This window comes from Heliangelus exortis, chromosome 2 (genome assembly GCF_036169615.1).
Source record: "Heliangelus exortis chromosome 2, bHelExo1.hap1, whole genome shotgun sequence".
In the NCBI taxonomy this organism is placed as follows: Eukaryota; Metazoa; Chordata; class Aves; order Apodiformes; family Trochilidae; genus Heliangelus; species Heliangelus exortis.
In genome coordinates, this window is record NC_092423.1 from 126,289,769 (window position 1) to 126,307,452 (window position 17,684).

Genomic DNA, 17,684 nt, shown 5'->3' on the forward strand with positions numbered 1-17,684 from the left:
TGGGGTTACTGAGGACTTCATGTGCCCAGAGGAGCCCCCCTCAAGGAGAGGCAAAGCTGCTCCCTGGGCTTGGCAAGGAGATGCCTGCTCTGCTGGGCACTTCCTGCTCTATTAGCATAGCCCAGCCTATATCCCACACACACCCAGTAATACCTCATTTTGCCACTGGACTGAGGCCAAACGCACAAGTATTACAGGGAATATAAAGCAGGAGGTTACTGGAATAAATCCGAAACTAACATGAGCCTAGACCAAATTTTTGCAAAGAGCAAAAAGTGTGAGCTTTTCTATAAACAGTTCTTGCATTTCATGTAGCTGTTTATCTGACTGAAGCATAAAATAAATGTTTTTTATTGAGTACAGTTAGAAGCAGCTGCAGAAATCTTAAGTACTCCTCTTTTTTTTTTTTTTTTTTTTTCTTTAGTTTTGGAACTGAAAAATCTCAGAAGAAAACTGGAGACTGACAGAGATCAGAGTGACTCCTCAACTGTGCACTCTTCTGGAAGAACTGCTTTTGGGGTGTAGGAAGGATGACAGGAGCAAAAAAGAAAAGAAGTGCAGTCTGGAGGAAGATTCAGGCTGTTCGCTTCAAAGATATCAAAATCTGGTGTATGAGAAGGCTGCCCATCTTGAAATGGGTGCCTGCCTACAATTGGAAGGAAAATTTGATTCCGGATACAGTTTCTGGGATGATGCTAGCCATCCAACAGGTGACTCAAGGTACAGTTAACTCAGATCCCTATTTTGAAATTTTACCATGCTGAACTGATCTGTTTTTTGGTTTTTTTTTTCTTTCTAAAGATTTGTTTAAAACAAAGACATACTTATGTATCTAGTGCTGATTTAATCTAAATATAAGGAAAAAAATTATAACCTTAACTCTTATGTGTATGCAGTTGATGTGCAAATGTGGTTAAAAATGCCTTGTGTAAGCTGAAGCTAATTTCAGTGAGCTGGAACTTTGCTGTATGTCCCACCCCTCTGTCAATTTTTCAAAGACTTCATGTAGAAGATAAGAGAGCAATAATATTCACAGAGCTTATGGTAATATACAATGCTTTATCATTCAACTTGCCCCCTTCTTTTTTCCCTATTTCATATGGGGAACAAAATATATCTACATAATAATTGCACTGAAAGAGATGCTTCTCTGAAACAAATATTGGCATTATACCTGTGGAAGTCCAGAGAACAGTAGGAAAAATTAACAGCTCTGTGTACATAAAAGGTGCTCCTGCCAGAGGCAATCCCCACAGAGAGGATCTGCCTGCATCTGCAGCTTGCTTACTTCAGCCTGTGTGTGGATTTAATGCTGGGTGACATTACCTACCACATCTATTTTGAAGCAGTGAAGCAGTGAGACAAAATGGGTGGAGCCTGGCTCCATTTGGCAGCTTGGGAAAAATAAACTACAAAAAAAAAACAACTCCCCCCCCAAAAAAACCCTCAAAAAACAACAACAACAAATCTGCAGAAACCTGTCCCAGTAATCTGGGTTTGCTATGTGATTGCTACTGGGAAATAAATGTTTTTGTCAGTTTTTGGTGTGTCTCTGAGAGTGTCACCTCCTTTGGCAGTATTTGTCTCAGGCAAACTACAGCTCCTTATCTGCTTCAGATGGACTTGACTTCCCTTATTAAACAATATATATATTTTTTTCTTAACAATTTCCCATATTAGCTATGGTTAACGAGTCTTCGTGTTGCTAAATTATATGCACTCCTTTAATTGTATTTTGCCAGAGCTGGAAACAACTTGTTTAGGTATTTGTGCTTTAAAAGTAATTAGGAACATCTGCATTGGCATGATTTAACTTTGGAAACTTTAATACCATAACACTGCAAAGTATCTAATTTCACTGGAATGTGCGTATACAACAACTGTAATTAAAATGCTGCTAATAACAGCATTGAAATTCAATGCTGTTGATCAATCAACATTGAAATTGATCAAAAATACTAAGTTAAACAGCACTTCTACACTGATGGCAGTTTTAGCCAGTGTTTTCTTGTTTGAGTCTTGTACCAAGAAGTAAGTTAATGTAAAAGATGAATTTTAGAAGGTCCAGTGAAGACAGAATATATTGTTTTTTTTTTTTTCTAGATTATTTTAAGTATTCTGGAAATAATTTTGTCCTTATTTTATGCTGTTTAAAAACAAATACATTGATACTTTTCTCTACTGCTGACCTGTTTTTCCCTTCTCTCTCTCTTCCCTGCTGCTCAAGATTTCAGAATCATTTTAGAGGATGAAAAGGAGGAGAGATACTTACCAAAACATTTAATCATGCTTGTGGTACTTCAACTTGAACATATTTATTCAGATCTTGCTTTCATTAACTCTTTTCCTAGTGTGATAAGCCTTTGATTTACCAGGACTAGCCTTTAAAATTTCACAGGGAGGGTTATGTGCAAGAAAATAAAAAGTACCATTTATTATAGAATAGGAAGAGAAGAGACCCCAAATTTTGAGAGGTCTTCTTGTGTCTCTTTTATTCCTCTCACAAAATAAAATGAGATTTTGTAAGGAAGTGAAAGGCAGAAATTCTAACAATGGTAAGAAAAGGTAAGAAAAGGTAAGTAACCAGTGATAGCTGACATGCAGACCACTGGGTCATTTGGTGTTGCAGCAATATAATCTATATTATAGTCTATAGTCTAACTATATTATAATCATAATATATAATTCAAATATATGGAAATAAACTTGTGTTATAGAAGTAAATGGAAAAATCTGCTGTATTTTTATGCAACAGTTTTCTGAATGATGAAAGCTGCATACTCCAGTGTAGAGAGCAATTCAGTGTCTTAAGAATAATTAAGGCCTTCAAATTGAGCTTCACAGTTTCCTATAAGGGAATTTCTTACTCATCTGGCATCGGTGGTATTCAGATTATTCACACTGGCAACTGCTCTGATCTGGTGTAATGTGTCCAACTTCTAATCCAAATTTTAGATACTATATCTGGCTTTGCTTTCTGAAGGAAGGGAGGGAGGGAGGGAGGGAGGGAGGGAGGGAGGGAGGGAGGGAGGGAGGGAGGGAGGGAGGGAGGGAGGGAGGGAGGAAGGGAGGGAGGGAGGAAGGGAGGGAGGGAGGAAGGGAGGAAGGAAGGAAGGAAGGAAGGAAGGAAGGAAGGAAGGAAGGAAGGAAGGAAGGAAGGAAGGAAGGAAGGAAGGAAGGAAGGAAGGAAGGAAGGAAGGAAGGAAGGAAGGAAGGAAGGAAGGAAGGAAGGAAGGAAGGAAGGAAGGAAGGAAGGAAGGAAGGAAGGGAGGAAGGGAGGGAGGGAGGGAGGGAGGGAGGGAGGGAGGGAGGGAGGGAGGGAGGGAGGGAGGGAGGGAGGGAGGGAGGGAGGGAGGGAGGGAGGGAGGAAGGGAGGGAGGAAGGGAGGGAGGAAGGGAGGAAGGAAGGGAGGAAGGAAGGGAGGAAGGAAGGGAGGAAGGAAGGAAGGAAGGAAGGGAGGGAGGGAGGAAGGAAGGAAGGAAGGAAGGAAGGAAGGAAGGAAGGAAGGAAGGAAGGAAGGAAGGAAGGAAGGAAGGAAGGAAGGAAGGAAGGAAGGAAGGAAGGAAGGAAGGAAGGAAGGAAGGAAGGAAGGAAGGAAGGAAGGAAGGAAGGAAGGAAGGAAGGAAGGAAGGAAGGAAGGAAGGAAGGAAGGAAGGAAGGAAGGAAGGAAGGAAGGAAGGAAGGAAGGAAGGAAGGAAGGAAGGAAGGAAGGAAGGAAGGAAGGAAGGAAGGAAGGAAGGAAGGAAGGAAGGAAGGAAGGAAGGAAGGAAGGAAGGAAGGAAGGAAGGAAGGAAGGAAGGAAGGAAGGAAGGAAGGAAGGAAGGAAGGAAGGAAGGAAGGAAGGAAGGAAGGAAGGAAGGAAGGAAGGAAGGAAGGAAGGAAGGAAGGAAGGAAGGAAGGAAGGAAGGAAGGAAGGAAGGAAGGAAGGAAGGAAGGAAGGAAGGAAGGAAGGAAGGAAGGAAGGAAGGAAGGAAGGAAGGAAGGAAGGAAGGAAGGAAGGAAGGAAGGAAGGAAGGAAGGAAGGAAGGAAGGAAGGAAGGAAGGAAGGAAGGAAGGAAGGAAGGAAGGAAGGAAGGAAGGAAGGAAGGAAGGAAGGAAGGAAGGAAGGAAGGAAGGAAGGAAGGAAGGAAGGAAGGAAGGAAGGAAGGAAGGAAGGAAGGAAGGAAGGAAGGAAGGAAGGAAGGAAGGAAGGAAGGAAGGAAGGAAGGAAGGAAGGAAGGAAGGAAGGAAGGAAGGAAGGAAGGAAGGAAGGAAGGAAGGAAGGAAGGAAGGAAGGAAGGAAGGAAGGAAGGAAGGAAGGAAGGAAGGAAGGAAGGAAGGAAGGAAGGAAGGAAGGAAGGAAGGAAGGAAGGAAGGAAGGAAGGAAGGAAGGAAGGAAGGAAGGAAGGAAGGAAGGAAGGCCTTTCATAGGTAATCTTTCCTGGCATCATTTATTCATTAACAAGCTCTTGATCCAGCTCTCATTAAAATATTTTGCCAGCCTTCTTCATCCAGCCTTGTCCTTTCAACCAAATATCTTTGGCTTTCTCTCAGGGTTTAAGACATTCAATATATGTTGCTTTGCACCTCACATTTCAATATTTGCTTTTGCATTCTTATTTAAAAAGTGTTTCTTTGTGGTTGGCTGTGGGTTTTCTTTTGTTTGTGTTTGTTTGTTTTTATTTTGTTGTTTTGTTTCATTTGTTTCTTTTGAGCTTTTTCTTCTGTGCAGAACTATGCATCTTGTCCACAAATAGTGGCATCTAGAGATGCCATGTAGGTAATGCTGCAACCCATCAGTAAGTCTGTCTGGCAGTAATGGACTGTAAAAAAATAGGTTGGAGTTTGTCTGAAAAAGTCTATACAAATATACCCTCTGAAATGCAGCTGAGTTCATCACCGGAGAGATTATCCCCCAAGTCAGTCTGCTGGAATATGTTATTGTACATAATTTATTTATTTATATCAGTTCTCTATATAGTTAAGGGACACAGACACATCTGAAGCATTTTGGTTAAGACATTTGGTAATTTGAAAATACAGTACTCTGCTTAACACCTGAAGTTGCCTTCCTCTCTCTCCATGTAAATTCCTAATGTAGGTACCTAACGTCAGATAATCTCAGCCCTTTCCCTCAAGATCTTGCTTGAGGTCCTGATAACTATAGTCCTCTTCCACAAGATGTTAATGACCAAAGAGACTCCTGCTTATACAAATGTATGACTTAATCTCTCTTTTGCCATTCCCTGATTACAGCATCTTGGAGCTCTTTACATTGTTCAGTAATAGAAAAGTATATGGAGAGGGAAATGAGAAATACAAAAAAGTGCCTTTGCTTGAAACACAGAAATGACTTATAGAATCATAGAATCATAGAATCATAGAATGGGTAGGGTTAGAATCATAGAATCATAGAATCATAGAATAGGCTGGGTTGGAAGGGACCTCAGAGATCATCGAGTCCAACCCTTGATTAACTACCGCTGCAGTCACTAGACCATGGCACTGAGTGCCACATCCAGTCTCTTTTTAGATGTCTCCAGGGACGAAGAGTCCACTACCTCCCTGGGCAGCCCGTTCCAATGTCTGATCACCCTTTCCGTGAAAAAATTCTTTCCAATATCCAATCTGAACTTCCCCCGGCACAATTTAAGACCATGCCCTCTTGTCTTACTGAGAGCTGCCTGGGAAAAGAGACCAACCCCCACCTGGCTCCAACCTCCTTTCAGGTAGTTGTAGAGAGCAATGAGGTCTCCCCTGAGCCTCCTCTTCTCCAGGCTGAACAGCCCCAGCTCCCTTGCCCTCCTTTGGACCTGTTCGAGGACCTCAATATCCTTCTTGAACTGAGGGGCCCAGAACTGAACACAGGACTCGAGGTGAGGCCTCACCAGGGCTGAGTACAGGGGCAGAATCACCTCCTTGGACCTGCTGGTGACGCTGTTCCTGATACAGGCCAGGGTGCCATTGACCTTCTTGGCTACCTGGGCACACTGCTGGCTCATGTTCAGCTTCCTGTCAATCCAGACTCCCAGGTCCCTTTCTGCCTGGCTGCTCTCCAACCACTCTGTGCCCAGCCTGGAGCTCCCCAGGGGGTTGTTGTGGCCAAAGTGCAGGACCTGGCACTTGGCCGTGTTGAACCTCATCCCGTTGGAATCAGCCCAACTCTCCAGTCTGTCCAGGTCCCTCTGCAGAGCCCTCCTGCCTTCCAGCTGATCCACACTCCCCTCCAGCTTGGTGTCATCTGCAAATTTGCTGATGATGGACTCAATCCCCTCATCCAAGTCGTCAATGAAGATATTGAACAGGACTGGGCCCAGCACTGATCCCTGGGGGACACCACTGGTGAGCGGCCGCCAACTGGATGCAGCCCCATTCAGCACCACTCTCTGGGCCTGGCCCTCCAGCCAATTCCTAACCCAGTGCAGAGTACGCTTGTCCAAGCTGTGGGCTGCCAGCTTTCTCAGGAGAATGCTGTGGGAGACGGTGTCAAAGGCCTTGCTGAAGTCCAGATAGACCACATCCACAGCCTTCCCCTCATCCACCAGGCGGGTCACCTGATCATAAAAGATCAGGTTGGTCAGACAGGACCTGCCCTTCCTAAACCCGTGCTGGCTGGGTCTGATCCCCTGTCCATCCTGCAGGTGCTGCGTGATTACACTGAGGATGATCTGTTCCATAACCCTGCCAGGCACTGAGGTCAGGCTGACAGGCCTGTAGTTTCCTGGGTCTTCCTTCCGGCCCTTCTTGTGGATTGGCCTGACACTGGCCAACTTCCAGTCATCTGGGATGTCCCCAGTGAGAAGAAACGATAAAGATCATCTACATCCAACCCAGGGATGGTTGGACAATGAGCAGGGACAGGTATCACTAGATCAGGTTGCTTAGAGCCCCATCCAACCTGCCCTTGAATACTGCCAATATTCACTACTTCCCTGGGCAAGCTGTGCCTTACCACTCTCATAATAAAGAATTTCCTCCTAATATCTACTCTAAATCTCCCCTCTTCAAGTTTTTACCACTGCCCATTGTCCTCTTGGTACATGATCATGCATGGAGTCCTACCCCAGCTTTCTTCACAGGGGAGGTGCTCAAGTCCTCTGATCATTTTTGTGGCTCTCCTCTGGACATGCTCAAGGAGCTCTATGTCCTTCTTATGTTGGCTAGTCCAGAACTGGACACAGTAAAGTGTGATATTATATTGATAGTTCATGGTGCAAAGAAAATACAGGTTTCAATAGTTTGGTACTATCCATCATCATGTCTGAGTTAGACCCTTCCAGAAAAACTCAAACCCACAAATACTTTTTCAGTCTTAGAAAAACAGAGGATAAAATGAAGACATATTTCTTCCTGTCCAAGTATTTGGCACAGCTGAAGCCTCAGCACAAAATTAGCCCTTTGTCTCAGCTTTCCTGAAGGATGATTACTTTGTCCATGTGGGAAATGGTCGAATGCTTGGATATGTAACTGAGATTAAACACACAAAATGAAACACACTCAGACCAAGGGCTGAGATGGGTACTTGCCATCTCTGAATTGTGAAAGAATAGGTAAATGACATCACAGATCCAGTAACAAGTGCCTTTGATGATTCCATCAAATTCGGAATAATAGGCTCCAACTGGATCATAGTTGCAAGTCTACATTGCAGATAAGAGACTGGACCAGATGAAACCAATTGAGGTGTATACCCCTTTTATGATAATAACATAATATTTGTATGGTAATGTATGGTAATAAAAGATACCCAAGTGATTGATTCTTCCACACAATTCTGAAGCAAAGCTCTAGGACAGATAGTGAGTTTTGCTTCAGTTTTATATATGCATTCTAAAGACAAGTCTGCTGATTCTCTCAGTTAGGGATAGTTTTAAAGATCTGCTGGAAAATAGTCTGTTGGAAAAGATGTTTCATTAGGTAGGTCAGGAGATGATGACCACAGGTAATGGTGACTATTGATTCATCATCTGAAATACAGTGTGTCGTTTGGGTTGCCTTTATTTGTGGAAGATGATTTCAGACTTCAGTAGGAGAAGAAAAAGGTAGGAGAAGGATCAGGACAACAAAGATTATATTGGGGAGAAGACTTAAATGGTTTGGACATGTTCATTAAAGCCTGAGAAAGGTTTTCCTTTTCAGAAAAGACATTTAAAGATGGTTGCAGCATGTGAACATGTGTATAAAGTAGCATGAATATGTTTATAGTTGGAAGTAGTTCTAAAAATATTCCATTAAAATATTGGAATAAGAAGATTTAGCTTCTTTTCACATAATTCCACTCATAGATATACTAAATTACATTTTTGCCTGTCACAAAAGGGAACAGAACACAGGGCAAAAGGGAATTCCTTCAGAAATTTGTGTTTCCTTTCAATATCTGCTGCTGCTCAAAAAAACTTGGAAGTTTTTAACTGAAATGTATGTATCAATAAGACAGATACATTGACAGATTTGTAGTGTTCTGCATTTGCTGCCTTTCCTATGACTTATCATGAACAAGAAATACTTTGGCTTGAGTGGGTTTTGGTGGTCTGGTTTTTTGGGAGGTGGAGGGCCCTTGAGATGTATTTCCTCTAAAAGTGAAATATGTAGATGGCATCTGATGAAATCAGTGTTTTTATTCCTGCCAACTGCTTTTTTCATTCTGCAAGACCAGTAATAACTCACTGAGGATTGGTGTGTTTTGTATGCTTTAATTAAAGTTAATTTAATCTTCAAGCTGGATTTATTGCTGAACAGCTAATTCCTTAACACTGGATGGAGACCCTGACATTAAAATAATGAACTATATTGCCTTCATGCATTCCAGAACTGGTGCCCAGTGTTTTGGAAGGCATGATGCCAGAAAGTTTTTTTGAGTGTTTTTGTTTTTTGGGTTTTTTATTTAGCTTTTCATAGAGGAACCCCAGCTGTGTCTTCTCAAGGTTGATGGTTGCCAGAGGTTTTTTTCAGGCTCTGACCATAAGTGTAGACATAAATATACTTGTAGCAGACGAACTGGAGCTAATAATTTTATTAAGGGGTAGAGCTGTCTTGTAAATATATATCTGGCATACAAATACCATGTGTAGATGAAATTGAATAAGCACATTTGGAAACAGAGCCAGAAATATCTCCTAGAGAATGCATTGGAGAATCCATGTAGTTCATAAATGATTTGTGGAAGAGAGTGTCCAGCTGAACTCTGTTATAGTTCTGCCATACAAAGAGTAATGATGTAAGCTGATCATGAAATGTAACATGCTATTAAGTAAATATATGGCAATGTTTCATATTTATACAACTTTCCATCTGAGGAGAAAGGCCCTGATGCTGCCGTGCATTCAATGTTTCATTTCTAATGTCTGTTAAACTTCTTTCATGTTACATATATGCTAATATAGACCTGCCTAACAGGCTACTAGAAATGTGAATTGAGCTTCTGAGTGACCTCTGAGTCCTTTGCAGCCTAATGTCCAGGTACACTTGTCTTAGTATGCCCAGAGAAGCTGGGCAGAGGTTCTGCCCCTGTGCCCAGGGGTGCTGGAGCAGCATTGACAGAGACTGGCAAACCCAGCAAATGTCGATCTGAAGGAAGAAGAACAAATTACTTCACCTATAATCTTTCAGATCAGATAGATCAGGGAAACTTCTAACACTGACATCATTGGCCACCAATCTGTCAGAATGGACACCCTTTTAATGGATTTTAAACATCTCAGTTCTTCTTGATTAAGGTCTGTCATCAGTCATGACTGGTCTTTGGTTTTCCAAAGCATTGATGGTTCTCAAAATACTACCTCACAGGGACCTGCTGGTCAGAAATTTCTTATGGGTTTCATTCTCTGTTTATTCTTACTGAGATGCAGAGGAATTTTCTTATAATTCACTTTCAAATTTGGAGTTAGCCAAATTCCTCAGGTAGTATGGCTGACCAGTGTATAATAGTTGATTGAATCCTCTGTATAATAGTTTATAAAATCTGTGGTGTTCAGATATCATGTCAAATTCATCCTAAAGAGATCTAAATGTGTCCATCGTGAGTGGCCAAGAAGGCCAGTGGCATCCTGGCTTGCATTGGGAACACTGTGGCCAGCAGGAATAGGGAGCTGATGGTCCCTCTGTACTCAGCTCTGGTGAGGCCACATCTTGAGTACAGTGTTCAGTTCTGGGCACCTCACTGTAAGAGGAACAGAGAAGTGCTGGAAAGTGTCCAGGGAAGGGCAACAAAGCTCATGAAGGGCCTGGAGCACAAGTCCTGTGAGGAGTGGCTGAGGGAGCTGGGGGTGTTCAGTTTCGAGAAGAGGAGGCTGAGAGGCGACCTTATGTCTCTCTTCAGCTCCCTCAGGGGAGGTTGAAGCAAGGAGGGGAACAGCCTCTGCTCCTTAGTGAGCTGTGATAGGAGCAGAGAGAATGGATGGAAGCTGCACCAGGGGAGGTTTAGGCTGGATGTTAGGAAACATTTTTTCACTGAGAGGGTTGTCAGGCACTGGAATGTCCTGCCCAGGACACTGGTGGAGCCACCATCCCTGAAGGTATTTAAAAAGCATTTGGACCTGGCCCTTAAGGACATGGTTTAGTAGTTAGATTATGGTGTTGATCAAAGGTTGGACTGGATGATCTTAGAGGTCTCTTCCAACCTAAACATTTTATGTGTAAATATTTAATCTTTGATTGTCTGTCAAGAGTCATAGATTTTTTCCAGGATCACCAGTAAAAGAAAAAAACCCAGTAGTTTGTACTTCCTATCTGTTTTGGGGTGTATCCAAGTTCTTTTTAGGTACAGAAGGGTCAAGCAATCTCAAATAAAGAATTCATAAAAGGGCCACAAAATCCTCTTGTTTCACCTACAGTAACACTTGCATATCCTTTGTTTTGAACATCCAGATACGATTGTCAGTATCTGGAGATCTGCAAAGTGGCAGAACAGAACAGTGTTTTCTCAAATATAGTTTTGATATATCTGTCAGATGGTACACTGGTAGAGCTGCATTTCAGATAATACGAAATGCTGTGAAATCAGGTACTACAGAGCTGTGGCTGAAAGAAGCAGTTGCATGGGAAGGAATTCTTGTTCAGAGAGCTGAGATGTGGACACAGTTTCTGTGTCTGCATTCTGATCTAGGACTGGGTGGAGTTTCTTGTGCTCTACCCACAATGTGTACAGTTTATGCTGGATCAAACATAGCCTGTCCATAATTTTCAAATGTTTCAGATACAGAAGGTCTTAGGAAGCATAAAAAAAAGTGAACACATGTAGAGAAGTGAGAACTGGCTTTTACAGTCAGAAGATGTCAGAATATTTTGTGGTAGCTGAACCCTTGTTTTCCTTGTAAAATGTCGAGGGAAGAGAGCAATGTATACTTTCCTTAATCCTGGATTAATTGGAAATATTGAATAGTAAAAGAGCTAGTAGTCCCTCTTATGGAAATATTTAGCCTGAGGTGTATTACTGTACCCTTCATTTTTGTTTTCTACAGCTTTTAAGCTAACCTCCTCTTGAACTGAGTGATAGAGTTACTAAGGGTGAGAACTTATTAAAAGTGAGCCATGTAGATTTTATCAGGGAGACTTCAAGGTCCAAAATTAACACAATTGAAGGATAAACTTAAAAATAACACGAACATAATCTGTTTTCTGTGAAATGAACTTGATATTTCAAAACATATCTTTCAAAATTGTTAAGCTTTCCCAGCAAACAGGGAGTCTTTGTGCTTCCCTTGTAATAACTGATGGAGTCCAGACATTTGGGGAAAAAAATGCAAGGAGGAGAGCATGTAAAGAAAATGACTGAAATGAGTTCTCTATGCTTTATGTACCTGTTCTGCAGTGTGTAAATAGGTATTTTTTGAAATAAGAATGTTTTCAGATTAGCATGTTCTACATATATACTCTGGTACAGTGTTAGAAAATTCCTTTAATGTAGTGAATATTTGAAGCATAGAGAATTTTGCAGGTCAGGATTTATATTCCTCTTTTCAGTAATGCTTATTAAGTACACACCTGGCTCATCATTTGGTACTGAATCTTGTGTATTTCTCTTATACTTGGCCACCAGAGGTCACTTTATTTCAGTTATGTTGTTACAATTAAAATGTGGCTGAAATAGTTCTGGTTTTGCTGGTTCCTTTGATATTTGGAGAGCAAAATAATCTGCCTGCATAGTGAATTTTTCCTAGAATGGAAGATCTGTGTGTATTCTACTGCTGTGGTATTCTATGTACTGAGTGGTATTCTACAAGCCTGGAATATCAGGGTGAATGGTATTGATATAAGGGTTGATATAAAATGCCTGCTAACAGACTATATCAGTATTCTAACAGCTAATTAATGACAAGGGGTTTGTTTTTAATTTTGTTCCTAAAATGGTTATAATGGAAGAGATTTTCAATGCTGAACAACCCTTAAAACTCTCTTCTTTTGTCTATTTTTTTGGCTCTTTCTTTCTTTAGTCTGGATAGGGTCATTCAGTCCTTTCCTGTGCTGTTGTTATTCTCCTTAGGCACCACCTTTCTCTGTTGAACTTGGAGCAGAATCTTCTTTGACATCTATTGATCATGTGAAATTAGATGTAGAACTACAATTTCAAAGATCTTTCTAATTAATGAAAATGATATGCTAAGAGAAAAAAGGGAGAAGTGGTGACCAGTAGATAATGCGAGTTAAAAGGCAAAAAAATGAAGTAATTTTTTTTTTTTAAAAAAAAAAAAGCATTTTTTTCAAAGCTTTTTTAAAAAAGCATTGATATTTTAAACCAGACATGTTTAAAATACCTCCCCTCCAAGTCATAACCAATAGTGTTTTCTGGGAGCACTGTGGATGAAGATGAATCCCATAAGACTCATCTCAGCAAAATCTTTACCGTGATGTTTTCCTAAGAACAAGTGAACTGCTAGGCCTTGTCTGCTTCACAGGGAACTTGATACTTCTGGTCTTTTGGTATTTCATTGTATCCCTCCCTCATTTGCTCTTTGGTACAGACTCAAATGCAAATTCAAGAGGAGAGCTCTTGAACCAAAATGTTTAATATTGCCACTGAAAGCCAATAAGCAAGGATACTCTTTGGCACTCTCTGTATTATTAAAACCCCATACACAAACATTTCAGCTAAAAAAAAAGTTTTCTGGAGCATTCAGGAAAGCTGGGTGAAAACAATTAGTCCTAAGTATTTGATTTGCTTTGGAGATTTCAGTTGTACACAGAAGGCAACTCCATTTCATTGTTCGGAATCACTTCTCCCATAGACCATGCATGGTCATTCTCCCAGTACACACACACACACACACCAGTTTAGACTGGTCACTCAGGTTGCAGGTGGACTTCAGGAAGGCACCGTGTGTGTTCCACAAGCTAACCCTGTCTTCTCTGCTGCATGAAAGGGTATTCACCAAGGTTTGCTCTGCCCGACTATTTCTCCTGCTCTTAATTTCTAGTAGTAAAAGCTATGAAATGGCATTAGAGTCTGCTGGTCTGAAACACAGTCTGGGGAGTCTCTCTGCTCACTTGAAAGTAGACAATGCAGATTTCTTTGCTATCCTTGGTATCTAAAGTTTAACAGCAACCACAAGCTGCTGCTTTGCAGGGAGGTCTGTATTAAAAGATGATCTCTTGGTATATTCTGAAACTTTCTAAGAAAAAGGTGGATGCTGTCCTCTATAGTTTAGCAATGAAGGTAACTAGTAAGTCTGCAAACTCCAATCCTAAACAATTCTGTTCTTTCTCCATCTCAATATGAAAGTCAAATACTTTCCATTTCTGGACTGGAAGCTTTCACAACAGAAGAAACATTAAATATTTAAAGGATTAAAAACCCCAGGCACCTAAAGACAATGAACTCTAGAGTAGGTTTTTTGTTTAAGAAAGGAGAAGGAAACAGACTAGAGTGGCTCCAAACCAAAATGACAGGTTTTGAACTGTTTGTAAGAAACAACTATCTGATCCTATGGAGTCCTGGAAGTCTCAACCCCATGTTTGTGAGGATGGGGGTGAAATGGTGCTGCCTCCTCCTGTCAGGATGGTCTATTAATGGAAGTTTAGGACTGCTGATGGAGGCAACCTGGAACTATGATAGCTGGTAGAGTGTATCTGTGATTCCTTTTTTCTGCTGGTGAGACTCAAAGAAATTGTGAGGCCTTTGATGACACAGAGCAGGTCAAACCCCTCCCACAATTCCTCCTGAGCCTCATTGTACAGTATCTGGCTTATGCTCTCAGTTTTTGTAAGGTAAGGTGAAACTTTTCCCGCTCTTAATAAAATGATAGATATTTCCTCATAAAAAATAAAAAATTAAGATAAGTTTGGTCTTCAGAAAGTGAATTAATGCTATTTAACTTCCTATAGGACTGGCCTTTGCAGTTCTGTCTTCAGTCCACCCAGTTTTTGGTTTATATGGCTCTTTCTTCCCTGTCGTTATCTATGCCATATTTGGAATGGGACGCCATGTAGCAACAGGTAAGTGTCTATTTGATAAAAAATTTTTCAGCTATAACATCAATGAAAGGAAAATTACCAAAGACTAAACAGAAATAAGATGATTTTGCGCTTCCTGTCACAACTATTTTTGCCAGTTTAAGTACTTTAAAGAGCCTCATTAAGAATATATTGGTGTTAGGCCTCCCATTATAATTTAATATTGGATTGATAAATTCCTTTGTAAAATGCAGTTTACAAAGGGTTCTTGTATTCTAACTCTGAGAAATTTGCTTCAGGCTAAGATTTTACAAAGGGCTCTGCTAGCAAGATACATGCAAACAGGAATATAAAAAGCATGACTGCTTCTTTAACTATACACAACACACAGTACTCCTCACCTGCCTAAAAAAAAAGAACAAACCCCTGAATTTCTCAGGAAAATAGCTTTCTGTGCCTATTTCCTACTACTCTGTTGAAGCCAGAGATTCTCCCAGTGAGTTCAATACAACTCCTGTCCACTTGTGTAGTAATCAGGTAGGCAGCAAAAGATGTTCTCTGGGTAGTATGTTAATAGTTATGAGTTAGCTTGTTTACCTTGGATAAGGAACTGCCTGACTGGTCACACTGAAAAAGTGTCCAAATGGAGATGGGTGTGTAGTGAGAGGATGAAAGGAAATGACTTAAAACTTGAAGAGGGGAGATGTAGGTTAGACATTAGTAAGAAATGCTTTGAGGGTGGTGAGACACTGGCACAGGTTGCCTCAAAGAAGTTGTGGGTGTCCCCTCCCTGGGGGGGACACACCTTGAGTGTTCAAGGCCAGGTTGGATGGGGCCTTGATCAACCTGTTGGGAGGTGTCCCTGCCCCTGCAGGGGGTTTGGAACTTTGTGATCTTTAAGGTCTCTTCCAACCCAAACGATTCTATGATTCTTTAATTAAGCAGCTAAGTCTGAACTTTTGTCCTTGTATGGGAAAACTACTTAGAGAATGATTTGTTGAGAGTCCTGCAGCTCCACAGCTGAATATTCCAGCACAGTCCATGGTGTGTCTACTCCAGAATTCAATATTAATCAAAAAAGGAAACACAATGGTTTTCTTGCAGTCATGAAGATGTTTTTAAAGAAATATATGTAACATATGGTCTTGATCCTTTCCATAGAAATGTCTCATGCAGTCCTCCCATCAGCCTTGGATAAGTTATGGAGTGCAGGCTGAAATGCAGCTGTACTACCTGCCTCATATCCCCTAATACTCCATAATTCCTTACATCCATTGTTGGCAATCTCTTGTCCTACCAGAATTTTCTGTAAGGCCAGCAGGGCTCTCCTTGTGTACTCAGGCTATGAAAAGTGCCCCTTTTTAGTGAAGTCAGAGGCTAGATTTGGACCAGATGTAAGGAGAAATTTTTTACAATGAGGGTGATGAAACACTGGTACAGGTTGCACAGAGGTGTGGTAGATGCCCCATCCCTGGAACATTCAAGGCCAGGCTGGATGGAGCTCTGAGCAACCTGACCTGGTTGAAGATGTTTATGTTCACCATAGGGGGGTCGGACTACATGACCTTTAAAGGTCCCTTCCAGCCCAAACCATATTATGATTCCATCTTGATATAAAATGGAAAATTCAGAAATGGTCCAATTCTGTCAACTTTTACTCACTTGAAATGTCTCTTCTGTGACAGGTGAATTACTGACATGAGCAACTAACCCCTTCACCTTTTTCTGCACTGTTTATTGGTACAGTTGATCTTGAAGCATCCTATGAGACAGTTTCACCTGTCACCATACCACATAAAGATCTCTGAGTTCAGATAGAATTTTTTTAAACTGTTTCATTTTGGTTTATTTTGTTTTTGAAGTAAAATGAGAGAACATGTTTAAAGGAAAACAAAGCAAAACGAAAACCAAAATACTTACAACTATGCTGAATACTGCTTAAAAAATGTATTATATAGCCAGATAAAATGTGTATCATGATTCAAAAAAGAAAATGTCATCCAAGAAAACCCTTCATGGCTCAATGGGACAGTAAGAGGACTGTCATAGAGAAAATTATGGCACTTGAAAAATGGAAAGCTTGATCAAATAAGGTGAGCAGGAAAGCCCTGTAGTGTGGTAGGTGAAACATATGCAAGAAGTTTAGAAAGCTAAAAAAGGGATTTTGAAGAGTGCCATGAAGAGGATGATCAATCTTAGAGTTTTTAAATCATCAAAATCATGAAGCCAGGAAAGAAGCTGCTGGGACACCTTTCTGACAAAAGTGCCTCACAGGGATATGGTGTGACAAGGCCACAGGGCTGTCAGTATCAGTGTAGTTTTTTCTGTCAGAAGAGCTCTGGGGAGAATCCTTGGAACTGCAGACCTGTCTCGCACCACTAGTATTAAAGAATGCAATAAAAATTAAAATCAACTGTCAGATATGTGTAATTAAAGACTGTTGGAGAGCAGTTAGTGTGCCTCCTGTAAAGCAAAATCCTACCTCATCTCCTAGAGAACTCTGTGTTTCAGTAGGCACATGGGAAAAGGAAATACTTTGAATATAAGATATTAGAATAGTTGAACAACTACTGATAAAGGTCCACACCAAAGTTTACTAAAGAAACTAAGTTGCCCTTGTGACAGAAAAAAAGTTCTTTTATTAATTATTAGTAGCTTAACAGATAAGAAATAAAACACAGGACTCATTGGTCATTTTTCAGGGTGGAGGTGTCCCTGATAGGTTCCCAAGGAATTAATGGTGAAAGGTTCACTCTTTGAAGACCAAGGTGAAATTAGAACTGTATTCCACCAGGTCCTGCAACAGAAGAAATAAGGAGAGTTCAATGACACTGGTGAGAGAGAACTTTAAAAGACTTTTACAGTTTAGATTAAAGAAAATACTACAGCAGATGGTGAACTTCTGGAACCTTCTCCCAGAGGACATTGTGAAGGCAGAAAATGCAAACGATTCAAACAGAGATTTAATAAATTCAGGAATGCTACTCCATAAACAAAATCTAAAAGTGCCAGAGAAGGATGCACTTCCCTAACACAAGAGCTGTGGATGCTGAGTAATTGTGACAAGAATGGCCTGCAGAAAGGGACTGGGCTTCTGTTCTTTCCCTGAGTAATGCTTCCAATTGCCAGAGGTGGACCACTGGTCTGACAGAGTAGGATGTTTCTCATGCTCCTGGAGCTCAACATGATTTGTTTGTGTTTTTTAATACTGAATTATCAAACTTATTTCTCTATGTGCCATTAAACTTGCTTTATCTTGCTCAAAAAATAAATTTTTCTCTCATAATTTCCCTCCATTTGTCAGAGTGCAGACTGTT

General features: G+C 40.9%; 1 protein-coding gene across 1 annotated transcript in view; it reads left to right on the plus strand.

Moving 5' to 3' along the window:
• The first annotated feature begins 247 nt into the window (after positions 1-247).
• SLC26A7 (solute carrier family 26 member 7) overlaps positions 248-17,684 on the plus strand; it is a 67,834-nt gene continuing 50,397 nt past the window's right edge. The window contains exons 1-2 of the mRNA XM_071737929.1: positions 248-720; positions 14,299-14,409. Coding sequence (XP_071594030.1) covers positions 531-720; positions 14,299-14,409 — 301 coding nt within the window. The 5' untranslated portion in view covers positions 248-530. The remainder of the gene's footprint in view (positions 721-14,298; positions 14,410-17,684) is intronic.